Source organism: Globicephala melas, chromosome 11, assembly GCF_963455315.2.
Source record: "Globicephala melas chromosome 11, mGloMel1.2, whole genome shotgun sequence".
Lineage (NCBI taxonomy): Eukaryota > Metazoa > Chordata > Mammalia > Artiodactyla > Delphinidae > Globicephala > Globicephala melas.
In genome coordinates, this window is record NC_083324.2 from 19,458,239 (window position 1) to 19,483,240 (window position 25,002).

General features: G+C 42.0%; 1 protein-coding gene across 10 annotated transcripts in view; it reads left to right on the plus strand.

Annotated features, from left to right (window-relative positions):
• Positions 1–25,002, plus strand: part of FOXP1 (forkhead box P1) — a 598,062-nt gene that overhangs the window by 445,938 nt on the left and 127,122 nt on the right. For 9 of the 10 annotated variants that reach the window (XM_070046604.1, XM_060308593.2, XM_060308597.2 and 6 more), the window contains one exon: positions 2,300–2,398. In XM_070046604.1, coding sequence (XP_069902705.1) covers positions 2,300–2,398 — 99 coding nt within the window. Of the gene's footprint in view, positions 1–520; positions 618–2,299; positions 2,399–25,002 lie in introns of those variants that run through there. The other variant, XM_060308600.2, reaches the window with a different exon arrangement.

A 25,002-nucleotide genomic window follows, 5' to 3' on the forward strand; every position in this document is an offset into this window, starting at 1 on the left:
GCGGAGTTGCCGCTACTCTGATCTCCTTTGCTTGCACTGTTTTGGTCTTGAATGTGCCTAACTTTTCTCCTCTTCCCCACCGTATCTTTCTCCGCACGATCTTTTCGTTGTCATCTACAGACCTTCCGTCTGCCTTTCCAACCAGCAGCCAGACCCTTCTTGGCTCATCAGTCTGTGACTCTGGGAGCTCTGAAGGTAGCACTTAAAATATATAACAGTTCCCTTTCCTACATTAAAAAGCCATAAAACCTTCATGGAAAATAGCTAAGAGGACGTATACAGTAGGAGGAGAGGCTCTTTGCTCCTGCAGGCACCTTGCAACGGGACTATTTTTCTTATATGATATAAATGAAATCTTCACTCTGCCCACTTTTACACCTACGCATGTACTGAGCGTCTCCAAGGAGACAAGGAAACCCGGAGTCCAGTGATGGTGGTGAATCCTCCTCGGAGACAGCAGGCTGGAGTCTCAGGCAACTCTCCCAGGCGTCTTGGCTTCCAGATGCCCCTCTCAGACAGCCTCTCTTCTCAAGGCTCTTGCAGGCAGGCTTTCTCGAACACGCCTCTCCCTTCCCAGATGAAATAGCCTGTCCGTTCCATCTGAAGGGCTGGTCGTGGTGAGTTCAGTAGACAGAAGGCTACTGAAGGGCTAAGAAGGGTGGGTGCAGTAGGGAGGTGAGATCGGAGGGGTCCAGCTTTCCCAAGATCTTTTCTTGGTCACCCGTTTTCTTTATCTGTGCGTATGTTTCATTTCCTCCCTCTGGACCTCTTAGGCACGAAGCCACCACGCAACCTTACATAGCGTCTTAAACATATTCTTTGTGACAACGGTACAGTCATGAGCTCGGTTTAGTTAGATTGTCCTTTGAGGAGAAGTACTCCTCTTGCTGATGCAACATTTTTAGGCATCTTTCGTGAACAGTAGCCCCCTTGACCACTCTCATTGCCCTTCCCCTGAGTTTGCTGCACGGGAAACCCCGTACCATCTTGCCTTTCCACACTGCACCGTGTCACTCTAACTTTTCCTAGAACTATAAACACTGTTTTCTTATGTAAATGACATCTGTTCCTCTTTGAGGAACACACTACCATCATTAGCCCATTTTCACACTTTCTAAGATTATAGTGTCAGGTCTTTTCGATACTTTGACCCTGTCTGTGTGTGAACCTTCTTTCAGGCACAAATAATGAGTTATCATGTAGCAATGATTATTGATGTGATCCCCAGTAAATCTTGTTTTGTCTCTAAACTCCAGGCGCATCATTTAATGAGCCTTCTCGACATCTTGTCCATATGTACATTTTTGGTTCTCAGCTGAATTGATTCAAATAATCTAACTTCTCGTGTGATTTTCTAGCACAATGTCTGCAGATTTCAGTGTTCCGTTGCCAATCCTGCTGTCCTCTTTGGAAAGGTGGGGCTAGCAGTTATTCCTGTTAAGTCCTTTGTCCCTGAATGACTGCATGAGGATTTATTGATGACATACTTTTTTATTTGAGCTTTCAAAAAAGATCGGTCAGTCATTGGTCAGTGTTCTGCCTTTGGAGGAGTCTCGTTTTCTCCTTTGGTTTTATCTCCAGTCGATAGCACCTCCCCAGTTTCTAGCTTTAAATAAAAACCAGCCCGTGGTGTAAGCTCAGAAGGACCCATGTGTGTTTGACACAGTCAGTTTTATTCACAAGTGTGTAAGGTACCCTTTGAGTGGACTTGGGGGTCAGATTGGCCAAGATTTTTTCGTACGTAGTCCATCAAGGTCACCCTGTTTTGATCTTCCTTCACAAATAACTTCACCCACAGTGTGGTCCACCACTTAGCTTTTCCTCTTTATTTGGACTCAAATGAGGTGAAAGTGTTAACTTTCAACTCGAGTTGCCTAGCTGCCACGAGAAGAATTGGAGGCGTATGAAGGGACCTTTGAAAGGAGCCCTTCCTTGTCTCCGAAGTTTCTGGCTTTGCCCAGGTTCCTTCTGGCCTCTCTCTGCCCTCCTTCCTCAAAGTCCCAATCATTCATACTCTGCCTTTCATGTCAGATTTATGGTAGGAATCAAGTGTCTGCTCAGAAGGACTGCTATGCCTGAGGAACTGTGGATGGAATTGGCTAACTCTAAGAAAATGTAAACACATTCTGGAAAGTTTTCCAACTTAGACTGGTGGGAAGTTTGGTTTGCTGTTTCTTTTGCCCGGAAATGGAAAAGTCAAGATCTCATCCTCATGTGTCCTTCCTAGAATACTTTTTTGCGAAGGAGGCCCTGAACCTGTGTAGTAACACAAACGTTTTCCTTCCATTTTTCCTTCCAGGCGCTTCAAGTGGCAAGACAGCTTCTTCTCCAGCAGCAACAGCAGCAAGTTAGTGGATTAAAGTCTCCCAAGAGGAATGACAAACAACCAGCCCTTCAGGTAGCAAGTCTTTTTTTTTTTTCTTTTTTCTTCTTTCTTTTCCTTTAAGTTGATGATACACTTTGGGACAGCTGATAAGCCATTCAGAAGTGGATTGTGTTGAGAATTGCAAATCCCGTAAGGAAATCTTCTGCAAAAAAGTTCATTTTTCTGTTTAACGCTAGAACATGACATTTGGGGGGAAAATGTCTGTTCAACCAACATTTTTGTTGTTGGGAGTAAACAAATCTAATGAGACAATTTAATCGGAGGCTGAGGAGTTGTTGCCATGGGTTGCTTATTAGGCAGTGTGGCTAACCAATGAGGAAAAGTCCATAGTACTCACATATGTCACTCATTCTCTTGTGATCTGTCTGGAAATGGGACACACACACACAGACACACACACACACACACACACACACACACACACAGACACACACACACACGTTACTTTAGTGCAGTGGTTTTCAGCCGGAGTGCTTTTTAACCCCTCTAAGGACAGTGGGCAGTGTCTGGAGACATTTTCAGTTCTCACAACTTCGGGGGAATGGGTGCTACTGGCATCTAGTAGAGGGAGACCGGGGAGGCTGCTAACATCCTACAAGGCACAGGAAAGTATCCCACAAGAGAGAATTATTCAACCCAAAATGTCAATACTGTCAGGAACGTACTGGGATTAAGGACGATACAGTATTTTTAATACACCTAGGAATGAATGTAATACCTACTCCATTATTCACTGGCTGTTTTCCAAATATTTCTGAATCATTAATAAAGATTGGCAAGCATTTTTTATGTAAATATACTCCAAAAGACTGTTTTAGCAGCTTCTCATTTCAGGCACATTGAGGGCAGGGGTTAGCGGAGTGGAAGGAGTGAGTTCATAAAAATCTACTTTGAATCTTTGACTTGGAGTAGAAAATTGTCATAGACGTTTTAAAGAAACTTGACATGGAGTATCCCATGCTCCCATCCAGGACAGGGAGGGCACTTGCAGGTACCAAGTGGCTCAACTACTTTCATAGCTAAGAGTGGGCATCCCCCCAAATGGGAAGCAAAGATGAGTTTCCCACGCTGGGCATTCTGGAGAGGAGTTTGTAAGTGGGAGCTGGTGGGTATAACTTGATGCCGATTAAGATGATCACAAGGTCAACCGAAATTCTAGCTTGGGTTGACTTAGATCAGAGAGAACCAGTATACCAGCACCCAAATTATCCTACAAAGATCAGACTGACCTTGGGCCACACCTTCTGGTGCTTCTACGTCTGCTTGGAAATTGTCACCATCTAGAGGAAGTTCAGCATGATAGTAGTAGCACTTCACTGGCAGAGTTGAATGACAATGTGCCTTGTTTACCAACACTTCCAAAAGCATTTTATTTGGTCAGCCACCACCAACCCATATGCCTTTTCATGTGTGTGAATGCTGGGGACATTTTTAATGAGGTCCAGTGCCACTGAGGTCCCATGTCAGGTGCTGTAAGCAGTGCTTTGTTGTGCAGATGTCTTAAGAACAGCTCTGGAGGATGAAATATGACTGTGTTGACCTTTCAGCTGTGAGCTTATTTGTCAGGATTCAAATAAGTTGAAAGGATCAAACTGCACAGTTTCCGTAGTCAGACTGGGAATTGTGCTTCAGAGGTCAGCAGCAGAGGCCACATTGCAGATTCCAGAACATAGCCAATTGTTGGTACATATTAAAGTACCGGGGCATCTCCTGCAGACAGAGACACAATTAAAATTCTAATTTATTAATGTATACAGGGAGCTAGCCCAGCCTGTCATTCAGTGATTCAAATGACTGTCCATTCTTTTTGCCTCCCCCTTGGAGCTCTCACAGCCTTAAAAATACTATGAGTCCTCTTGAATTTATCAGACCTCGAATGCGTTGGAAAAATAACAGTATATTATTCGGGGACAGAATCTCACATATCGTAGTGCTTTGGTTAGAGAGAATTTTCAAAAAGGACACACATACATGGTCTAACGAACTGCTCTTCAGTATTGAATATCATTTGTAATCTTTTAGACTAGACTTATTTTCTAGATGCTTTGTAAAAAAACATAGGGCGGGCTTCCCTGGTGGCGCAGTGGTTGAGAGTCTGCCCGCCAATGCAGGGGACACGGGTTCGTGCCCTGGTCTGGGAGGATCCCACGTGCCGCGGAGCAACTGGGCCCGTGAGCCATGGCCGCTGAGCCTGCGCGTCTGGGGCCTGTGCTCCGCAGCAAGAGGGGCCACAATAGTGAGAGGCCCGCGCGCCGCGATAGAGAGCGGCCCCCGCTTGCCACAACTAGAGAAAGCCCTCGCACAGGAACGAAGGCCCAACACAGCCAAAGATAAAAATATAAATAAATAGAAATATAGTAAACCCATTACATGTTAACACAGATAGCATATTAAAAAAAAAAAAACTTTAAAAAACATAGGGCATTTTTAGGTAACTTCTTTTCCAAGGTGAGTGAAGTTCCTTTAGGGCTAAATATACGAAGTCAAGTTTTAGGGGATTTCCTTCGGGGGGCTCTTCTTCTTCTTGCCCGTTAGAAGTCTTTTAGCCCCCAGGAGAGTATGATACAGAGGGCTTTGTTTTTCCTGGCAAAGGATAGCGTCAACACCAGCCTAACGCATTCTGCGGAGCGCTTCAGTCTGTATGAAAAGTGTGGGACGAGGGGGCCATCTTGGATGCTGGTTTTGCTAAAGAAGATGTTTTGAGTCCTTTCCTGTCCCTTCAGTGGGAGAGTTGACAAGCAAAGAATTTAGACCAGTCTTAAGAGTTGATTCCGGGGTTGGGTGGAGGGGAGAGTTGGTTGACCTGTGTGTGTGTTTGTGTGCGTGTGTGTGCGCGTGTGTGTGTCTGTACGTACGTGTGTACACACATGCAAGTGCATCATAGACTGTTGTCTCCTCAGCTGCCTGGTAGGGTCATGCAAATTCACTAAGTTTTATTGGGTTGGCTGACCTTCCACAAACAGAGAGGAAAAATTAACTAACCTAGGCCACATGGCATATTACCTTGTTATAAAAATACTTAGGTAGACTTGGTGATTCGTGGAAGGAATAACCTTCACATTTAAATCCATCTTGTCGAGCCATGTCCTTGTTGGGGCATCTCAGCCAGAGCGGCTCTGACATGAAAGGGAAATCCTACAGCAAATCTTAACGGTGTTCATCTCTGATCTCCTTACCCTTCTACACCGAGAGACCTATTTTAGCAAATTTCAGATCTTCCGCATAGAGGAAGGCTTGACGGGGAAGAAGGATTTGATCTGCTGATAGCTTGAGGAAAAAAAAAAAAAAGAAAGAAACCCAAATCCCCAAATATACTGTGACTCATATTTTAAGCAAATCTCACACTTCCCTGCTTTATGTTTGGCAGTGCTCTCCAGTTTCAGAGGCTGATGATACAAACAAAAGAAAATGGAAAGTTAGAGGAGGCTATAAGTGGTTACTCGACAGAGATCATAAAATGTAGTCAAACATCACCAATTTGGACTAATTTCAGCGAAATGAGAGTAAATAAGTGAGACATGACGCTCTTTGCAGATACACATACTGAACTAAATCCGAACTGGTCGCGTTCTTGGGTGACACTGTAGTTTATGGTGAAGGCATGAATTGGGTACAGATATTGCTTCTGAAGTTCTTGAAAAATATCCTACTTAGTAACCTAAATAGCTCCTTACTTGGTCTATTAATTTGCTTTGCAAATTTTTTTATGAATGGTACAAGTGAAAATTGGAAATTGGCCCCGTCATAAATTCAGCCTCAGAAGGATCTGAATTAATTAAATGCAACTCAGTGAACGTTTCTAGAACAGCCACAGCTTGCAGGGCATCAGGCTGCTGTTCAGAGATGTAAAAATGCCTAGGAGACAGGACCCTGCCTGCAGGATGCTTGAGCTGTGAAAGAATTAACCAGGTTTCGCCACAGAAAGAAAATTATATGTGAGTAAAAATAGTAGGCTTCCTTTTATAAATATTTATATACTTCTGAAGATTGCTAAAACAAGTGAAATAAATGCTTCACAGTGCAGGTGCGCTCATAACCTCGAAAATGTGTAACTTTCCCAGCTGAAGATTAATTTGTGAGCAATTTTATTGATCACATTTTGGGACTTTGACCACCGTTTCTGGTAGTCATTCATTTGGGTTCTCTAAGCATTTTAGTTGTTGGCACAAGGACATAAACTGGAAGGAAATCAAATGACACATTTTCTCCTAAGAAAGTAAAAGTACATGTGTACTCTGGCAGCATTCAAGTTAAGAAAGAAAGTAAACCTGGTGTGTTGCTTACCGAGGAGAGCTGACCACCATTTCAGGCCGTGTAGAAGGAATTTGAACTTGAAAGCAGTCATCTGATACTTTTCTCTCCTGTCCCATCCCCTCCTTCCAAGGTTATCTCGTGTGCAAGCCCCTCACACAGGGGGCCGTTTCACTGGAAGGAGGGCTGGTGGAATTCACTGGAAGGGTCTGCCTTTTCATCCGGTTGGAAGCTCAGGATGGTAATGAGGACTCGTGCTTTAAGTGGAGGAAGTTAAAATGCAAGATTCAGCAGGTGTTTTTTTCCACATTTTTATTTGCAGTTATATAAAACGTGCTTTAGGCAGCATTTTGCTTGGCATTAATGCCACATATAATCTTAGTACCTCGTATCATTTCCACGTTATTCACTGAGGAATAAACTGGTAAGAGGAAACCTTTAAAGGGAAACTATGATTTTGTGGTGGATAGTGAAATGGAATGGTTTGGAAATACCCTTAAAAGATATCCCTATGCGCTGAATTAGTAAAGTTCATAATAGTTCAGGAGAGGGAGGCAGATTTTTTTTTTTTTGATGTTTGCAGTTAACATTGTCTAGAATTTGCATCCCTGGCATGAGATTGATATGAAGTGTTGAAATTTTGGTACCTTTTAAGATTTCGCTGTTATCACACAAGTTTGGAGAATCCCCAAACCCTCAAAAATAAGTCTGGATAAGAAACGATAACATAGAAATGATGCTTTAAAGTGGTTATCAAGTCTTTCCGATTACGCGCACCATTAAAAATATGAGAGAAACAGGATCCCCTCCTAGAAAAACGCACATGCACACAGAATTTTGCGTCAAGGGTTTCATGAAGCTCAAGAAGTCCATCTGTTTGCCCAGGTTCAATACTGTTGCTGGAAAAAAAAATTTTTTCCAAAATAATGTGTTTTGTCCTTGCCACCAGAGTCTTCATGTGAGTTGTGATATGACGAGTTCCCTCATTTTTGCTTTTCAACTTCAGCTGTATATAAGGTGATCCTGTGTCTGCCCAGGACAGCCTTAGTCTATGCCTGTTGACTGAGTGTACTTATTAATCACTCTCACTCTTCAAAGTATCCCAGTTTGGACATTTAATTATATGGTCACTTTGCTTACACGCATCTGAACATTAAAATGCAAATGTGATGCCGCTATTTGAAGTGTAAGCATGTGTTTGTCAGCACGTGCTTATGTCCCTATCTGCAAAGATAGTTCAGGTTTATGGACCAGCCCCATGGCTACTCTGTGGTGTAGAACTATCATGAACCATTCTGTGGATGAGGAAAAGTGAAACTTCCGAGAGGTTAAGTGACTTGCTACAGAGCACACAGGCAGTGACAACTGGATGCTGGAAACATCCAGCGACAACCAGGCTGGAAAGCCAGGTGTTCTAAGACCACCGAAAACCAGTGTGTTATCAGGAAGTTAATTATTGCTTCTCCTTCAACGTGTATTTACTCAGCATCTACTGAGTGCCATGTTTTCCATCAATAAGCAAATTATTGTATTTTTCATAGCGTAAGCAAAACTAAAGCCCAACCAACAGAAACCAATTTCCACTGTAAATATCTGGATTTCAATTAAGAGGAATAAGATCTGCATAATTATCCTAATTGTCGCTGTGTGTGTGTGTGTGTGTGTGTGTGTGTGTGTGTGTGTGTATGTGTATCACAGCAGTGAACAAGGGCGAAGAAAACGTTATTTCTTATTCTCTAGGCTGAAATGCTCCTGTGAGCTTCCATGTGCTGGAACATGGAAATAGTATGTTATAATCATTGTTGGGGCTAGGAGGTTGGGAGGAACAGGGGGAAAAAAAACATACTTGACTGGTCAAAAATGTGTAAATTGCTGACAAAATGACACATGTAATTAAGAGTGCTCCTACATTTTACCTTGTGGTTTACACCTCCAGTGTTGAAAAAGAGAGCAACTCCCACCTTGCTAATTACCATTATCACTGAAATGCTAGGGTTGGAGTCATTAGTTCCATGTGCATTTAATTAGAGGAAGGCTGAAATTGGATTTAACTTATTACTTTTTCATGGATCACTTTCTTGTCATCACTTCAAATTGGATTGCAGCCCCAGGTAACTAATTATGAGAGCCACAAGATCAAGAGTGAAAAAAAAGGTAATTAGGAATAACACTGTCGGACCCTTGCTGGTCGTCCACTTGTGCTTCGGGAAAAGGGGAGGAAAAAAAAAAAAAACAGCCCAAGCTGTATTTGGTAGTATTACAGATTAGGGAGTTAGAAGTGTGTACAGTTGCTGAGCATCATGGAAGTCTGCCACCACCCAGAGTGGTTTCTCTGATAGACAACTGAGTTGAATATGTCAAGTCGATGTGGTTCCACCATCATATCCCTCATACCTCGATTAAACTTGTAAAAGCAACAGATTGCTTGTAGGTATGAGGCATCTGAACAACTGTGTCGTCTGAGGGCTCACATACAAGATTACAACAAAGCTGTCAAGATGCCTCTGAGCCAAAGTAGGGAATATTTTCAGTACAGGGAGTGAGAATTGAATGAACGTATTAACGTTCCAGAAACATCATTCATATCTGACAGGAAGACGTATCAGTCGCCACAACAGTAAGGTTTAGGGTTTATATATCGGGAATGTTCGTCAGAGTTTCCAGCCGACCATTTACTTTGCTTCTGGTTTGTTCCCCACCCCGCCCCAATGTTGTGGAGGGGCTTGCTGACGTTCTGTTTCTCCTTCCGCCCCCGTCGAAAATACTTTAAAACAAATGATATTGTTTCCATGTGCAGAGCAGAATTCAGAACTGCAAGCAATCAATTTTATTGACATCGTCTGAAAAAAATGTTGATGACAGTTGGAGGATGTGAAAGGATTGGATTTTTAAAGTTGCCAGTGCTAAGTGTGGCAAAAAAAAAAAAAAAAAGAAAGAAAAAGAAAAAAAAAAAGAAATGTAATCTCATTAAAAAAAAAAAAATCCTGTAAGTTAGACTCTCCTAAGAAGGGCTTCTTCTTTGGTAGACGGTGATAGCATGATGAGAAGTCTTGCTGTCAAGCCTGTTGGTTGCCTTGACCGGGGAAAGAAGCTTCCCAGAGAAGTGAATCACCAAGCAAAGATGGCTAGAGTTTTCTTAAGTTGTTTAAAATTTGTTTTAATGTTCTGTTAATGTAAGCAAATAATCATGATTCAGTCTTGGGTGACTTTCAAACCTGGGTAAGTGAGGCTTGCTCATTATTTTCCAAGGAATCTAGGGAAGTGTAGACCGTGATGTGCCCACCCAACAGAGGCCAGACCATGAATATTCCCGAAGTGAGAAAATACTCTTCCTGGAATTATGAGTCCTTTTCCTGTGTGAACCTTCTAAGCAAAATCTCAAGACCCAAAATAGTAATCATCAAGCCTAATGCAGAAAATTAAAGGTTTTTTTTTGTGGAACATCTTAAGTTGATTTAGAATTTTTGTACACAATATTCGTCTGTGGTTGAAAGGGGCCATGCCGAGGTCAAGTGATGTAGTGTTTTCCATTTTTCCATATGAGCCTCACAGTGTGTGATAAAAGCAAACTCCTTTATTTTGTAAGTCTGCAGGAATTTCTGATGAAGTGCAGAGGTCACGTTCCCTGTCAATTTGAGTAGCCAGCATTTTTTAACTACTGTTTTTTTCTTCCTTTTTTGTGTGCCTTTTCTTCCCTCCCCCCACCTCACCAGAAACCATGGCACTTTTCTGACACATGCACAGTGAAGTCCTCCAATCTGAAACTCATTAGCACACAGCATTGGACCCTGTCCAGTGGTTAGAAAATTTCCTGAAGCCTAGAATAACAGCATTTGGTGCAAGCACCAAGGACCAGAAGTGACAATGGGGGTAGTCGAGCTCGCCTGGCACCCTGCCCAGTCGGGAAAGCCAGCTGACCATGCAACCCAGTGAGACAGAGGTCGTGCACATGGGATGGGCTAGAAAAGTTTGGTCCTTAGAGAAGCATGCTTCTGAAATCACAGGGCAATATCTTTTTTCCCTACACTTATTATTTGAGTTGGGGTGGAGGTGTTTATCAGCATTAGCTGCAGGAACATGAAAGCAAGCAATTAGAGAAACTGGATGAAAACCAATTGCTATAAGGTAATATTTTTGAATTCTGTCACTCTTGGGTATTGCAGGACCTATGGATTTCATTCATTCAGACTTTGTTCACTGAACCTCACTATATCCAGGTAACAGGACCTAGATGGAACCCTTGCCCTAACATTAGAAAAAGTACTCAATTCACCGTGGTTCAGGATACTTTAGGCCAGGTTTTCAAACAGGAAACTGAGTCCCAGAAATATAACTAATAATATTAAAAAGCAAACACTTAAATTGTACTTTCTAGGAACCAGCCACTGTACAATAACCGGATGAGGGTAAATTCTATTATTATTCCCGTTTTGCAGGTGAAGAAAGTGGGGCATAGAGAAATTAACTCGCTCAGGGCCAAACCATTGACAAGTGGCAGAGCTGGGATTCCAGCCCAAACAGTCCAGCTCAGGAATCTGTGCCCTTATCCATTACATTCTGCCTCTTCTCCCTGAGCTGCCACCTGGGCCTCACAAACAGGGACAGAGGATGGAATGGAATCAGAGTTGCTGATGCCGAATGCTTGTCACTAACCACTAGACCACACCGTCTCCTAATTTGGACATATGTACGGGCATATTTGAAAAATAGTGCTTGCGCTTGAAATATGCACTTTCTAAAGGGAAATGACGCTTGGGAAAGAGAAGAAAGACGGATATTACTCAAAGCTTGCAGACAACTCTGCAAGTAATTGTCTAAAGGCAGCCGCTGAAATTGAGAAGCAGTTTGGAAAATGTACAGTTTGGGAAATTTGTGTACCGATGTAATTACGGTAGTTGTGAGTTGATGTCATGCCTAGTAACTGTTTTTGTATTGCTTGGGCCTTTGTTACTGAGCTGTGATATCATGAGCAAACTATTATAAACATAGCATGGATATAGCATGCTTGTGTAACAAAAGATCGGGAACTTTTATTAAGTTTGTTTTCCTTGTCATATTGTAAAAATTTATTATGTGTACTGTGTATATTAGAAACAGATTTGGGTAATTCTGTCTAAATGAAGTCATCCCGGCTATTTCCAGACTGTCTGTTTTTGGTTGTGAATAATTTTCATACATCAGATGGTTGTCATATTTAGTCGCTCTCAAAATTTTAAAGAGAACATATCCCATTCTGAACTTTGGGTGGACTTCGGCCGCCTTGCTCTTGCGATTGTTTGAGTTAGAAATTATTGCGCAGTAAGTTACAGAGACTGAATGCTAGTCATTTCTGAGGGGTCTAGGGCTGCTGACTTCTATTCATAACTTTTCCCCTTTCACCAACTGAACAGATTTTTAACTACTTAAGTAGTAGAATTTAAAGCTGCCAGGACACAGTTGGGCAAAGACTGCCAGCCCTTGTCCTTTTATGTTACATCCCACTGAGGAAATTTGGTAAACATTCAAGCAGACAGAGCTCAGCATTTATCGGTGTTCATGGTAAAATGTGGATTTTAAACGGGTAGTTGAAAAACACTGGATGACTCAACCCTTCCCAGCTCTTCTCTAGCTCCTTCTTTTGCTATCAAGCTTTTAGAACCTGAATATTCTGTCTGCTGCTTCAACTTTTTTTTTTTTAACTAGTCACTTTCCTTCCTAACCTCCCCCCAAATCTGGCTTTTCCCCTCATCATTTTCTTGAATGTTACTCTCACTAAATTCCGTGCCCATGTCTCCATCTTTACGTCAACTTGTCTGACTTCGTAGCAGCCTTCGGCTGACTCGTCTTCTTGGAAATTGCCTTCTTTGAATCTTCTTGAATTCAGTGCCCTCTGGTCCTCACCATTCTCTTTCTGCTTCCCACTTCTCCTCTGGAACCCAAGTTCATTCCTTTCCTGAAGTTCAGTCCCTTGGGTCTTTTGCAATAGCACTTCTGTCTTCTTTGCTTGTTCTTGGACCTCTGCACCCGTGACTCCAAGCGTGTCTGCACCCCTCATGGCTCTCTCTTAGCTCACCCTCACAGCAATTTCCATCATCTCTAATCCAGCTGATCACTTTTGTCACCAGGCCCTGTTAGACTCACACGTCATCATCAACTTATTAATTTCCCTCATCCCCACCACCTTACCAGATCTGCCATTTTCCTTCCACTGGGCATCTTCTGTCTATTCCTTTCTTGGTGTTTTCCCCTGCTGCTACTTTGTCCCAGAGTTCAGACCTTCAGGAAGGATATGCTTAGCTCTTGGCAAAAAATGATCATTTATCCTTCTCCACCCCCTCAGACCATCTTCTGTTCTTTGTGCGGATCTCCTAGCCTACCTACTGCTTTCAGCCTTTCCCTCAATGCCAAGTTACTCTGCTATTCAAGAACTTTCATTGGTCCACTCTTACTTCCATACCAAGGCTAAATTCTGTTGCCTTCTCCTAGTTTCTTGGTGTTCTGGTTAGGGATTAAATCAGATGACCTGAGAAGAAGACCGTAGTCCTCTTACTGGAGCGGGAGGAGGGGAATTCAGAGCCATGATCCCTTCTGTCAGGAGGTGGACATAAGTACAGTTCATCTGATAAAATTTCCGATTCCCCCAAATCCAGAATTGCAAATATTGCTTGTTTTGATCCCTGTCGTTTAGGCAGAAGGCCCTGGTGATTAAATTGTGTTTGAGTTTAAGTCCAAGAGAATTATGTCTCTGTCTGCTTTCTTCAGAAGGAAACGAAAAGCTCTGTGATATGCTATGTTTCCCTGTATCTAAATTCTCTGCTGTGTTGCCCCATGCTTCTTCTTTATTAATATCTATTGCTACGGCCTAGCGAGTTCCTTCCCATCTTCTCTGGAAGTAGGATCTGCAGCCAGGCGCTCCCTTGTCTGCATACAGAAGAGCTGCTTCATCAGACCTAATGAAGCTGCTTTTAATAAGACATTGGTGAAATTATGTCTGGTTTGTTCTTTATCTGATAACGTAAAGGAATTGTTATTTATTCTAGAAATAAAGTTAAGAATCCAAACCACATAGAATAGACAGAGCTCAGAGGTTTTGTTTGCTCTGGGTATGAAATGGCTCTGCCTAGAATGCCGTTTGAAGGATTCTTGAACCAGGATGGCCTCTGTAGGTTCGCTGTGGTTGATTAGCCATGCCTGCCGTGGGCACTGGCGTTGGCAGTATGTGTGCCTTCTACCTGCCAAGGCTGACTTACCTGACATAGTCTGTGCTGATCACATACCAGAGTAGAGAAGGACCTGGAATTATTTTCTGGGATGCCTGAGAGGTCCTGCAGTAACTACTGAAATATTATCTAAAATTAAACATGTCTTTTATGTATTCCTAATATCCTTATCTGAGATGGCGCAAATTGTATTCTTATCCTGAAGCCCTACCTCTCTGTGGTCAAAGATGAGCTGTGATTTGTCCTCAAAGGCACAGTATGTTTTATATGATGACTGGGTCGTCATATAAACTCAGCTAGGTGGTTGAGAGTTACAGAGATTTGTGTTTCAGAATATGGTGAGAGGAAGCACATCATGACTAATAGTGTGATCTCTGGTGTCAGGCTCCCAGGTTGAGGTCCTAGCACTACCCTTACTGCTGAGTGACCTTGGAAAAGTAGCTTCACTTCTCTGTATTTCCGTTTTGTCATCTAGAGAACGTGACTGATTACCTCGTCTATCTGAAGGCGATTATGCAGATTAAATGATTAATGCATGAAAAGTGCTTACCCAGTGCCTGGGACACAGTAAATTCTCAGAAAAGTTAGCTCTTCTCATAATTATATAAACTCCTTTTAAAGGGAAAATGAATACCTGTTAAACTCCAGATTATATTTTAATTCAGTTAATATCAGTCCCTATTCAAATATGTGTTTTAGCAGTGCACCAGGGCCTGTCCTTTTGCTGGTAGTCAGTTGTGGTTAACCAGACATGATGAGAAGACATCAGACTTCCCATCTGTAAAATGGGGGTGACCGCATGCCCATCCTATGGAGTTATGAAGATTAGCTGAGTTTTACTACATTATAAATGGCCTACAACAGTGCAGGGCACACAAGAAATACTTAATAAATGTTAGCTGTTCTCATCATCTCCGCCACCATCGTTATCAGTGTTATTGTGAGGGAGCATTATTTTCCTACATGTGTCCACTCTGGCATAAATGAGGGCCATGCTCTTCTGAAAATCCCATCCTGGTCTCTCTTTTATCCTTGTTTTCCCTGAATTGTATATGATTTCATGCTCTGTTGTCCTAACAGCCAGGGGAACTAGTCCCTCGTCTTACATCTCGAAGCTGTGGCATTCTGCACCCTGCCTGGCACAAAGCAGGCGATCTGTAGATATTTCTTTCCCTATGAGTTAGTGAATGAGTGAGTGATGAATGAATGAGTGAAATATCTAAGCCAAAAAGAAAGGAAAATTGATACTACTTTAGTTGAAGAGGCTGCAGACTGGTGTCAGGTTCATAAACCTCTAGGAACATTTCAAGACCATGAACACAGCATTAAAAGAATCCAATGTCAGTCCTGCCGAAATCTTTTGTTGGGTCAATGAAATGAATCTTGCCAAGTATGGAGTGAAAATCAGAAAACTCCTGCAGTGCCGTTTGACTGCCCTTAATGCTCTGTGCTTGCCTTTGTACATTTGCTAATCTGTTTAAGGTATAATATTAGTGGCATAGAACTTTAATTCCTAAGTACAGAAAATTAAAGGAGACTAAAGGCAAAATACAGAAATGTATTTGGTGTCAAGACGAAGTTCAATGAAGCATAGCGAAGATGGAATCAATTATTAAATAAACATGGAGGGAAGATGGAAAATATACCTAAATCTCTCAGTTTGAAAGGAATTGGTTTACTTGATTATTTGCAACAGTACCACACTCAGGAAAATCTAAGACAAATGAAAGCAAAACAGAATTTAATTGAGCTATTATTTTGCAGACTTTGGCTTGGTTTCAGACAGTCTAATCAAATTGTGCTTTGCTCAAATAACTAACATTAAATGCAGCCTACCAACAGATGTTTAAAAAGAGTCTAATTGGAAAATCTACATCCTGGATTTAGTGTGTCTCATTGGGAAAAAAAATAACTTCAAATTTATATTTTGGGGGATGACACCCAAATGACAAGCATTTCTAGAAAAGTTAAATTTTTCTTCAAGGTTGCCTGGTGCTTGGGTGGAATTATCTTGAATAGTCAGAGGTGGCATTCTGGAAATTAAAGTTCTTGGAAATTGTCCAGCTCTGTGCCATATAGAGCTGTACAGAGAAATCGCCTTTATCACATTACATCACCAGAGTCCTGTTACAGTCCCTGGATCGTGTCAGGGGCCCGTGTGCTGTAATTTATAATGAACCCTTGGAAGTCATGCAAGGCACATACTGATTGATGACATTTAAAGGTACTGTCAAGGTGGCTAGGTAATGAAGTTGACCTTCCTCCATCGTTGTCTCGGTTTCATGTTTGTATATAGAAAGAAACCATTTCACCTGCCATATTTGCTTGGAACTTTTCATGAAATCTACAAAGGGAACTTGGCTTAATAGTTAACTCTTTTCTTCCTTTAGACCAGGGGTCAGCCATTGCTTCTGTACAGGGCCAGATGGTGAATAGTTTCGGTTCTTTGGGCGATACAGTCTCCATGGCAGTACTTACTCTGCTGTTGTCATGCAAAGGCAGCCATGATGCATATAATTACTTACTATACGTAAATAATGAGCATGCAGTATTTCAATAAAAATTCATTTGTGGACGCTGGAGTTTGAATTTCATATAATTTCCGCATAGCCCATAAAATTCTTCTTTTGATTTTTTTTTCCAACTATTTAAAAATATGAAAACAATCTTAGCTCAAGGCTCCTATGACTACATACAGACACAGGTGACAGGTCTGATTTGGGCTGGAATTTGCTGACTTTTGCTCTAGAAGATCGGGTATGATCTCACAGATTGTCCATTGAACAAGGTTGCCTGAACGAGGGGCTGGTGAAGACTGAAATATGGCCACCATATGTCAAGCCTTGCACCCCGGTATGGAACTAGCACAGCATCTTCTTGGAAGAAGGAGTGCCTTTTTTCTCACTTGCACAGGGTTGCCACCCAACCCCCATATTTCATTCCTTTCCATCTTCTTGGTGTGACATCTGTCCACTCATTGTGGTAGGTGTAATGGCTAAACTAGTACCAACTTTCTGAGATTGAAGGAAACGGACTAGGCCGGCAGGGCCTTAGCTAGCCCGCATGATACAGAGTCATCCCTTGGTATTTGTTGCGGTTGGTTCTGGGAGCTCCCAAGGATACCAAAACCTCAGATGCTCAAGTCCAAAATGGTCAGCCCTCCATATACACAGGTTCCACATCCGCGGATTCAACCAGCCACGGGTGGAAGTTTTGATCCACGATTGGCTGGACCCTGCTGATGCAAAACTTGCAAATACGAGGGCCGACTGTATTTATTGAAAAAAAAAACTCAGCAAATAAGGGGACTCCTGCAGTTCAAACCTGTGTTGTTCAGAGGCCAGCTGTACTTGTGTGAAATTGAGGAGAGCACCCTTTCAAGACATCTTCCTCCAGTCTGGAGCATTTTCATAGCGTATCTGACTTTATGACATTAAAACGCTTTACTGCCATCTGCCAGAAAAATATCTTATAGATCTATACTTTATAGATAGTTAAATAGTTCTAGGATGTCTCCAAATGTGAATGTCTCCTCCTTGAATCCAAAACGTAATGGCACTCCGTCCACATAGAGCCCTCTTGCAGCGCTCAGGCATAAGCTGATGCTGTTTTCCTCCGCTCTTTGCATTTTGAATCCAACCAAACATGGCTGATTTTGGCAGAGTGACTTACCTCTGTAAGTCTCCGTTTCTTATGTATGAACGATTAGTCAGTGGTTCTCAAGCCTGGAGGCACATCAGAATTAATATAATTTTTATCAGCGTCCAGATCTAGGTCTCAGAGCTTTTTAAAATATAGGTAGATTCCTGAACTCTATCTATGAATAAAAGTCTTGGGATGGGGCCCAAGCATGGGTCTGTTTAAAAACCTTCGTAAGTGCTTTTTTGTGCACACCCGTGGTTGAAGACCGCTTGTTGAGGTGACAGCTAAGTTCCTTTCCAACTTGAAATCTCAACATCTCTTTCATTCTGTTTTCCCTCATTCTTTTGGTCCCCAGCCTCCTTCTAGAGTAGTTGAAATGAGCTCTCTGACTTGATCTCACCAATGTGAACAACCAGTGGTCATCAGAAGATGTTAGGGAATCCCTGGTTTTTGCCCTAGATAATTTGCACTGGACAAGAGGCAGAATGTACTACGTAAGAATTAGGTAGGCCACCCTATTAACCTTGAAGTCCTCGTGAGAAGTCCAGGGAATGAAGACAAAGAATAATAACAACAGGTGGTGAAGGCCTATCTGGCAGGGGGGTGGGGGGAGCGTCTAAATAGGCAGCTGATCTCCTTTTCTCTCTCCGTCGTGCATTTCTGCTTGGGAATGGGCCTATGGACCACATTTTTATGATGTGCGCCCATCTTGATGATATTTCCAGGCCAGCCCAAACTGGGAAATATACTCTAAGTCTCCCGAGATCACTAACTTGATTTCCTACCAAAGTCATTTGGATACCTTTCAGGTAAGTGTTGAAATTGGCCCCCGTCTCAGAGTCACACCTGGTTCCTAGGAGTTGAGGGCATGCCTCATTCAGGAACTTGAATGTTATTTAAAATGTAGAGTCTGTGTTTATCCAGGGCCTTGATTCTGTCAGTGCTTTATAAACAAATACCTGCTCTGCTCCTTTTGCAAAATACAGGAAGAAGAAGAAACACCAACATGGAACCAGAAAGACAAACTGGGTGTCTTACACCTCTTTACCTGTATTACGTGTATCACATATGACTTGACTTTTTAAAGTAGGAGCCTCTTCATTCTGCAACTGTTTGAGAATTTGGGGACTATTAATTGATGAAAGCAAAATGGTCTTGAAGCTGCATGGTGTATGAGGTCCTCAGGGCATTTGAAACCGTTTTTCTTTAAGGTAACACCAGATGTATGAGGCCTGAATACTCACCATCTATGAGCACGCAGCCAATCTGACTTTTTTCTTTTCTTTTCTTTTCTTTTTTAACATAATTTACCAGTTGGAGTTCTACCAAAAAAAAAAAGGGATTATATTTTTTTGACTTATAAACAGCAGGTCAGAAATTTCAAAGAAAATTTCAAGAGCAGTAATTTTGGAAATGTACACAGATGAATTTGAAAATAAGTATGTCACTGCCTACACAGCTGGTTAGAATACTAGCTTAGGAGATATATACCAGGAGCCTTACCATTTTGCATGACACGGTGTCAGTTCATGCACAATATATTAATGCTTAATTGAAGATAATGTAACTGCACGTCAAAGGCATAATTAACTGGCTTGAAGAAACTCTTATGTACATCAGGATTTTGACTAATAGAAGTCTGGACAAAATTGGTTTAGGAGACAATCTTGAGACCAGCTGAGCCTTCATCTGTCTGTTCAGCTGATGGTGACAACAGCTGGAACTTCTCCCAGGGAGGGTGGGTAAGGACCACTGTCACCTCCACCATTCACAGTACCTCCTTTGAAATTGACACATCCCTGGTTTGGCTCCTGGTTGGTCCCTGGAGCTGCTGGATAGCAGAGCTCTTGACTATCTCCTTGTCTACAATGAGGGGTTCGTTTCCGTCAGTGTCAGGATATCTCTGTGTCTCTTAGACCTATAACTTACATAGGAAGTATGTGAGCTGGGAGCAGGTTTTAGAACAGCACTGGGCAAACATAGACCAGTGGGCCAAATCCCACAGCTTGTTTTTGTAGGACTCACAAGCTGTTTATTATGTTTTTAAATGGTTGGAAAAAATCAAAAGAAGAATAATGTTTCATGAAAATTCCAGTGAAATTCAGATTTCAGTATCCAAAGTCTTATCAGAATAGAGCCATACTCATGCATTTTGCACTGTGGCTTCTCTTGGTAGATTGGTATAGTTGTATATCCCACAAAAGCCTTAAAATATTATGATCTGACGTCTTACAGGAAAAGTGTATGGACTCCTGGTCTAGAAGTTTAGGTTTGATCTTCAGGACATCTTTGGGAGGAGATGCTTGGGAATCTAGCAGAGTGCTCATTTTATAAAGGACGGTGTATGAAAAACAAGAAAATTGTATTTTTCCCTCATGTTGGAAAAAAGCAAGGCAGCGCCTGGAGGGAAACTGTTAGTGAACACAGTTATTGGATGCCAAGGCCATAGCATTCTCATGAGAAGATTATTGATCTTTATTATTATTGTCATCATCAACAAGATCTGAGTCTCATTTTGATCTTTATTAATGTAATTATCATCATCATCAAGTTCTTGGATTCATCTGGTATTAAAGTTTATTGGAAATGATACAGCAATTCTATCGGACAGCAAGGCCCCTAGGAAGTAAATGTGAGAATGGACTAGAGGATTGACTCATTCATTCATTTACCCATCTATTCACTTACCATTCCTATTCATATCCATTATTTACCTCTTGTGTACTGGACCCTACTTAGTACTGGAATTCAGAATTGAATATTTCTTAGTCCTTATGTTGAGCTGAAACTGCAGAGAGAATTATAATACGATGTAATAAATGTACTAATAGATGCAAATGAAGGGAACTGTGGGAACATAAAGGGACAGAGCACCTGAAATGTGACTAGTGCAAGTGAAGAACTTAATTTTTAAATTGTATTTACTTTTAATCAATTTAAATAGCCATATGTGGGAGTGGCTACCATTTTGGACAATGCAAATAGAGAACTTTTCAATCATCATAGAAGATCTATTGGACAGTGCTATTCTAGAATGTTCTTTGGCTTTGAAAACATTTTGGTAAATATATCCTCCTGATGAAAGATCAAAAGGGTAGTCGCTTTTAATGTGGCTTCTTCATACATCTCCAAAATGTGTCTCTCTAACTTCTTGCCACATAGTATATCTTCCGTATCCTTCTTTTACTGAATTGCTGTCAGGCAGGACAATACAAGCAATTTCTGGGAACAGCTAATGCCTCTCCCTGGAGGCTGAAGTTTTCCCTTCTAATAAGGAAAACTCCAAAGTCCTGGAAGTTTCATTGAAGGAAACCAAGCCAAACTCCTTCCCCCGCAGCGAACCACAAGACCCTTTGAAAACTGATGATTATTTTTATTTGTGCAGACTTAAGATGGAAATAAGAACTTCAAAAGAGAATTTGAAAAATACCCTTCTCACCAAAAAAGCTTAAATCATTTCCTCTGAAAGTTTCCTTCTATCGAAGGTTTACTTTGGTCCCACAGACCAGCCTCCTCCTTTCCTCAGTCTGAGGGGGAGGAACGTGACCTTGAGTTTCCACTGATGCTGCTCTAAGGGTCCCACAAGGGTCCCTGTTCTTGCCTCCTCTCTCAGGGGCAGAGACTGACACACCCTGGTTTCCTCTTGGCTTTGCTAAATACCAAATCCTTGAACATTGTTTTTTGCTTCCAAAACATGTTCATAATTGTGCCGCTCACCCCTGCCTCTCAGGCGTGAGGCTTATTAGTCTGTGTTTTATCAACAGTGATATAATGAATAATGATACGTCCATTTAGATTAATAACAGTAATCATACTAGAATTCAGTTTATCGGTTTAATATGTTGATTCGTTAGGGAAAACTTGGGGTTGCCCTTCATCTTCAGCTTCAGGTATTGATGAGAAAAAATAAAGCTTAGTTGTTACGAATCTAGAGTCAGATATACCCGAATTCACAAGCCATTTGCCAAGCTGTATGACCTTGCCCAGGTTAGTTCACTTCTGAACTTCTATAAAGTAGAAATGTCTACCCATCAGATTATTTTGGAGGATTAAGGTTGAAAAATGTATCTGCAAAGAACTGACACATGGCACTCAGAATGTTACTTACTCTTGTAGCCCTTGCTCTCATCATCCTGCTTATGCTGTTGGTGTGGTTATCACTTGTGAGATCCTAGGCTGGCCTGCGCAAAACAAAGTGGAATTTTATGTAATGTTAAGAATTTTTTCAGCGGTGACCGGTGGGCAGAGAGTGGCGATCGTTGTTTGAAACATGCATTTCAGAGCAGTTGCATTTAGAATGGTCATAGCTGTATTGTCGTCTCCAGATCTTTTATACACCAGATGAATTAAAGATTCTCCAGCCAAAGAAAACTGTGCTGAGTTGATGTTCACATCTGTAGATCCTCTGTACAGGGACCTACTTCACTTGCGATGGTACAGTTAGCTGCAGCTGCTGAGAAGAGAAGAGTGCGTGTGTGATGTGTTTTCTCCCTCGCTTTCCCGACACTTCCTAGTTCCCCTCCCCACGCTAAGGAAGAAGTTGAACAGTTACTTTCTTGCTGAGTTTATAGTTAGATGTGTGCAAGCAGGACCAGGGAGTACTCTAATTTCCTCGTAATTTTTTCCTTTTCTTGGGTCTTGATGTGTTGGGAAGCAAAGCATGGTTTTTGAAGTTGTCTTTTGGTGAAGCCTTTTAGTCAGAGTTAACTTGCTTCTCTGGGGACTGAGTAATTTGTCACTCTTCATTGCGCTGTCACTTTTCCCCCAAGGGTGGTTCTCCACACACCTGCAGGACACTTGTTCTTTCACTTCTGTTTTGCCACATTATTAACTGCATTTATTTTAAAAAGGGACAAATGTTGTCTAACAGCCAGTCGGACAACTCAGATACAAATAGGGTGGTCGTGTTTTGTTGAAAAGCATGAAATTGTCCAAGAAAATGTGGAAGAAGCTTCGGAAATGGAACTAATTGAAACTAGGAATTTTGAGACTTAGGTTATGATGGGAGGAGAATGAGGGAAGCAAGAAATGGATTCCTCACTAGAGATGGCAAACTGCTGGTCCATGGGCCGGATGCTGTTTCATTCGCACAAAGTGTTGAACATGTTGTGGAATTAGTTGCAAAGGTAAAAAAGCTGAAATGTTCCCATTAAAATTCTGTTTTCCAGCTTATCCTTAAAAGAGGGGTGGGGGGGAACTGGAACAACATTTCTATATAGCGTCGATTATCTGGAGCTCAGAAATGCTACTCCTTTCTATCTCATGGTGGACTTCAAACAACCTGCTACACAGTTCCTTTCAATACCTGCCTGTCTGTTTTAGACCCCTCTTCCAAGTGACCAGAAGCTCCATTAAAAGGTCCACCCCGGAGTCAGGAGGGCTTTAGTATTCTGCAACAGGCTCACTTCAGCTCAGGGATTTCGGAGTCCTGGCTTCTTTGTCCCTGTGCATCCTGACTGTAGACTTGATGTCTTCTTTAACTGGTTGCCCATGTGAAGATTGGAACTCAGTGTTTTTGCCTGGGACTCTGCAGTAATGATTCCCATACAGCCAGGGTGGGGCAGGGGACATGTTTTCCTATAGGCGGAAAGTATGTATTAGACCAGATGATACACGTTTTCACTTATAAGGTTTGGATACTCTGTTAGTTGCCCCAAAACTTAGTGTCTTAAAGCAAGTGTTAACATTTACGATTTCACACATTTTCTCTGGGCCAGAAATACGGGAGTAGCTTATGGGTGGTTCTGGATCATAGTCTCTCATGAGATTGCAGTTAAAATGTGAGACTGGGGCTGGAGGATCTGCCCCTGAGACGCCTCACACACGTGGCAGGAGGCCTCAGTTCCTCATGCTGAGGACCTCTCCAGAGCCTTGCTTGAGAGTCTCATAGCATGGCAGCTGACTTCCCCCAGAATGATCTGAGTCTTTTGTGACCTAGCTTTAGAAATCACATACCATTACTTCTGCCGTATTTATCGGTCACACAGACCAGCCCTGACGCAGTGTTGGAAAAGGCTGCACAAAGCATGCATACCAGAGGGTGAGAATCTTTGGGGCTGACCCTACTGAGAACCATTGCCTGAGTGACAGCTCGTCGTGTGTCACATCCCTCAGCTGTGTTGGACAGAAAAAAAGGGTTGAGGGCCAACTGGTGCATTGTTGGCTCAAAGCCATTGGCCAAAGTAGTGTTCACCTCACCAAAAGATTTCCCTGTGGCTAATAAGAAAGATTGACTGGAGAAGAGATGAATTGCACCAAGTTGTTTGAGGCATTCGATTTCTTTCTCAAATTCTCCATATTTCCTCCACTCCTTCCCCTTTGAACGTTGAGAGGTTGTATATTCTCAAAGGTGTGAGAGCTTGGAGGATAATAACAAAGTGATTTTAAGGCAAAATCAGTAGTTCGGTATTTCCACCTAGTGGCCTCTCTAGCATCAGTATCTAGAGGTTTGACGTTATTAGAATGATTTTGTAGTTGTTAGGTGGTAAGATGGGAGGCTAAGAAGGACAAGTCCTTGCAGAGACTGGAGCAGAGGTTAGGAGATTTCCCTGTCCAACCTCTGACAAATTACTGGGTGATAGGCCTTTTTGATAAGGACCAGTCAAACCAGACAGGTTCTCTGAACTCATGGAGCTTACGTTCTTATGGGACGTTAAACTGGTATGCAAAATTAATAATAATAATAATAATCGCCAGATGTCAGATAATGACGAAAGCTATTAAGGAAACAAACCTGGTTAAGATCTAGACAGTGCTGATGAGATAGGTTCCCGTGGTAGATTGACAGGCCAGGCAAGACCTCTTTGAGTGGAGACCTCAGTTGCGTTAGAGGCTGAGTCTTGCATGTGTCTAGAAGAAGAATATTTCATATCGAGGGGGCAGCAGGCGGAAAATCTGCCCCCCACCCCCAGACAGAAACAAGCTTGGCTGGGTTTCCACAATTCATGAGGTCTCCATCCGCCCTTCAGCACCAAGGTGGTCAGCACTGCACTGCTTCCTGTTGACCATTGGCTCTGCTCTCCTGTCCATAATCTTGTAGTCCTGACCTAGCCTTCTTCTCTAAAGGAGTACTTTTGCGTGCCCGACAAGATTCACATGGGAAGCCCATTATGCTGTGGTGGGTCTATGTGTATTTCCCCTTTTTCTCCCCACCGAGATTTTTACAAAACTTCTGTATGCAAACAGGTATTTTTGTTTGTTTCACTTGAGTCGCTTTTGCATAATATAACAAGCCCATGATTTCACATGTACAGTAATTCATAGAAAGTGATAGTCATCTTGCTTAGACACCTTAGTTCTCAAAACTAACTTGCTAAATATAGTACCTTCTCAGCCCCATATAAGGTGGCATAAAAAAAAGAAAAAAATAAAGGTCAAAGTTTCCCCACCCACGAATTTGGTTATAAAAACAGCAAAGCAGGGTTTTTTCTGAACTTGAATCAGTAAATTTTTAATTTAAATAGTATCCTGTTTTGACAAAGTGCTAAACCACAGAAGTCTCAGAAAGACACTGTTAAGCTTGTG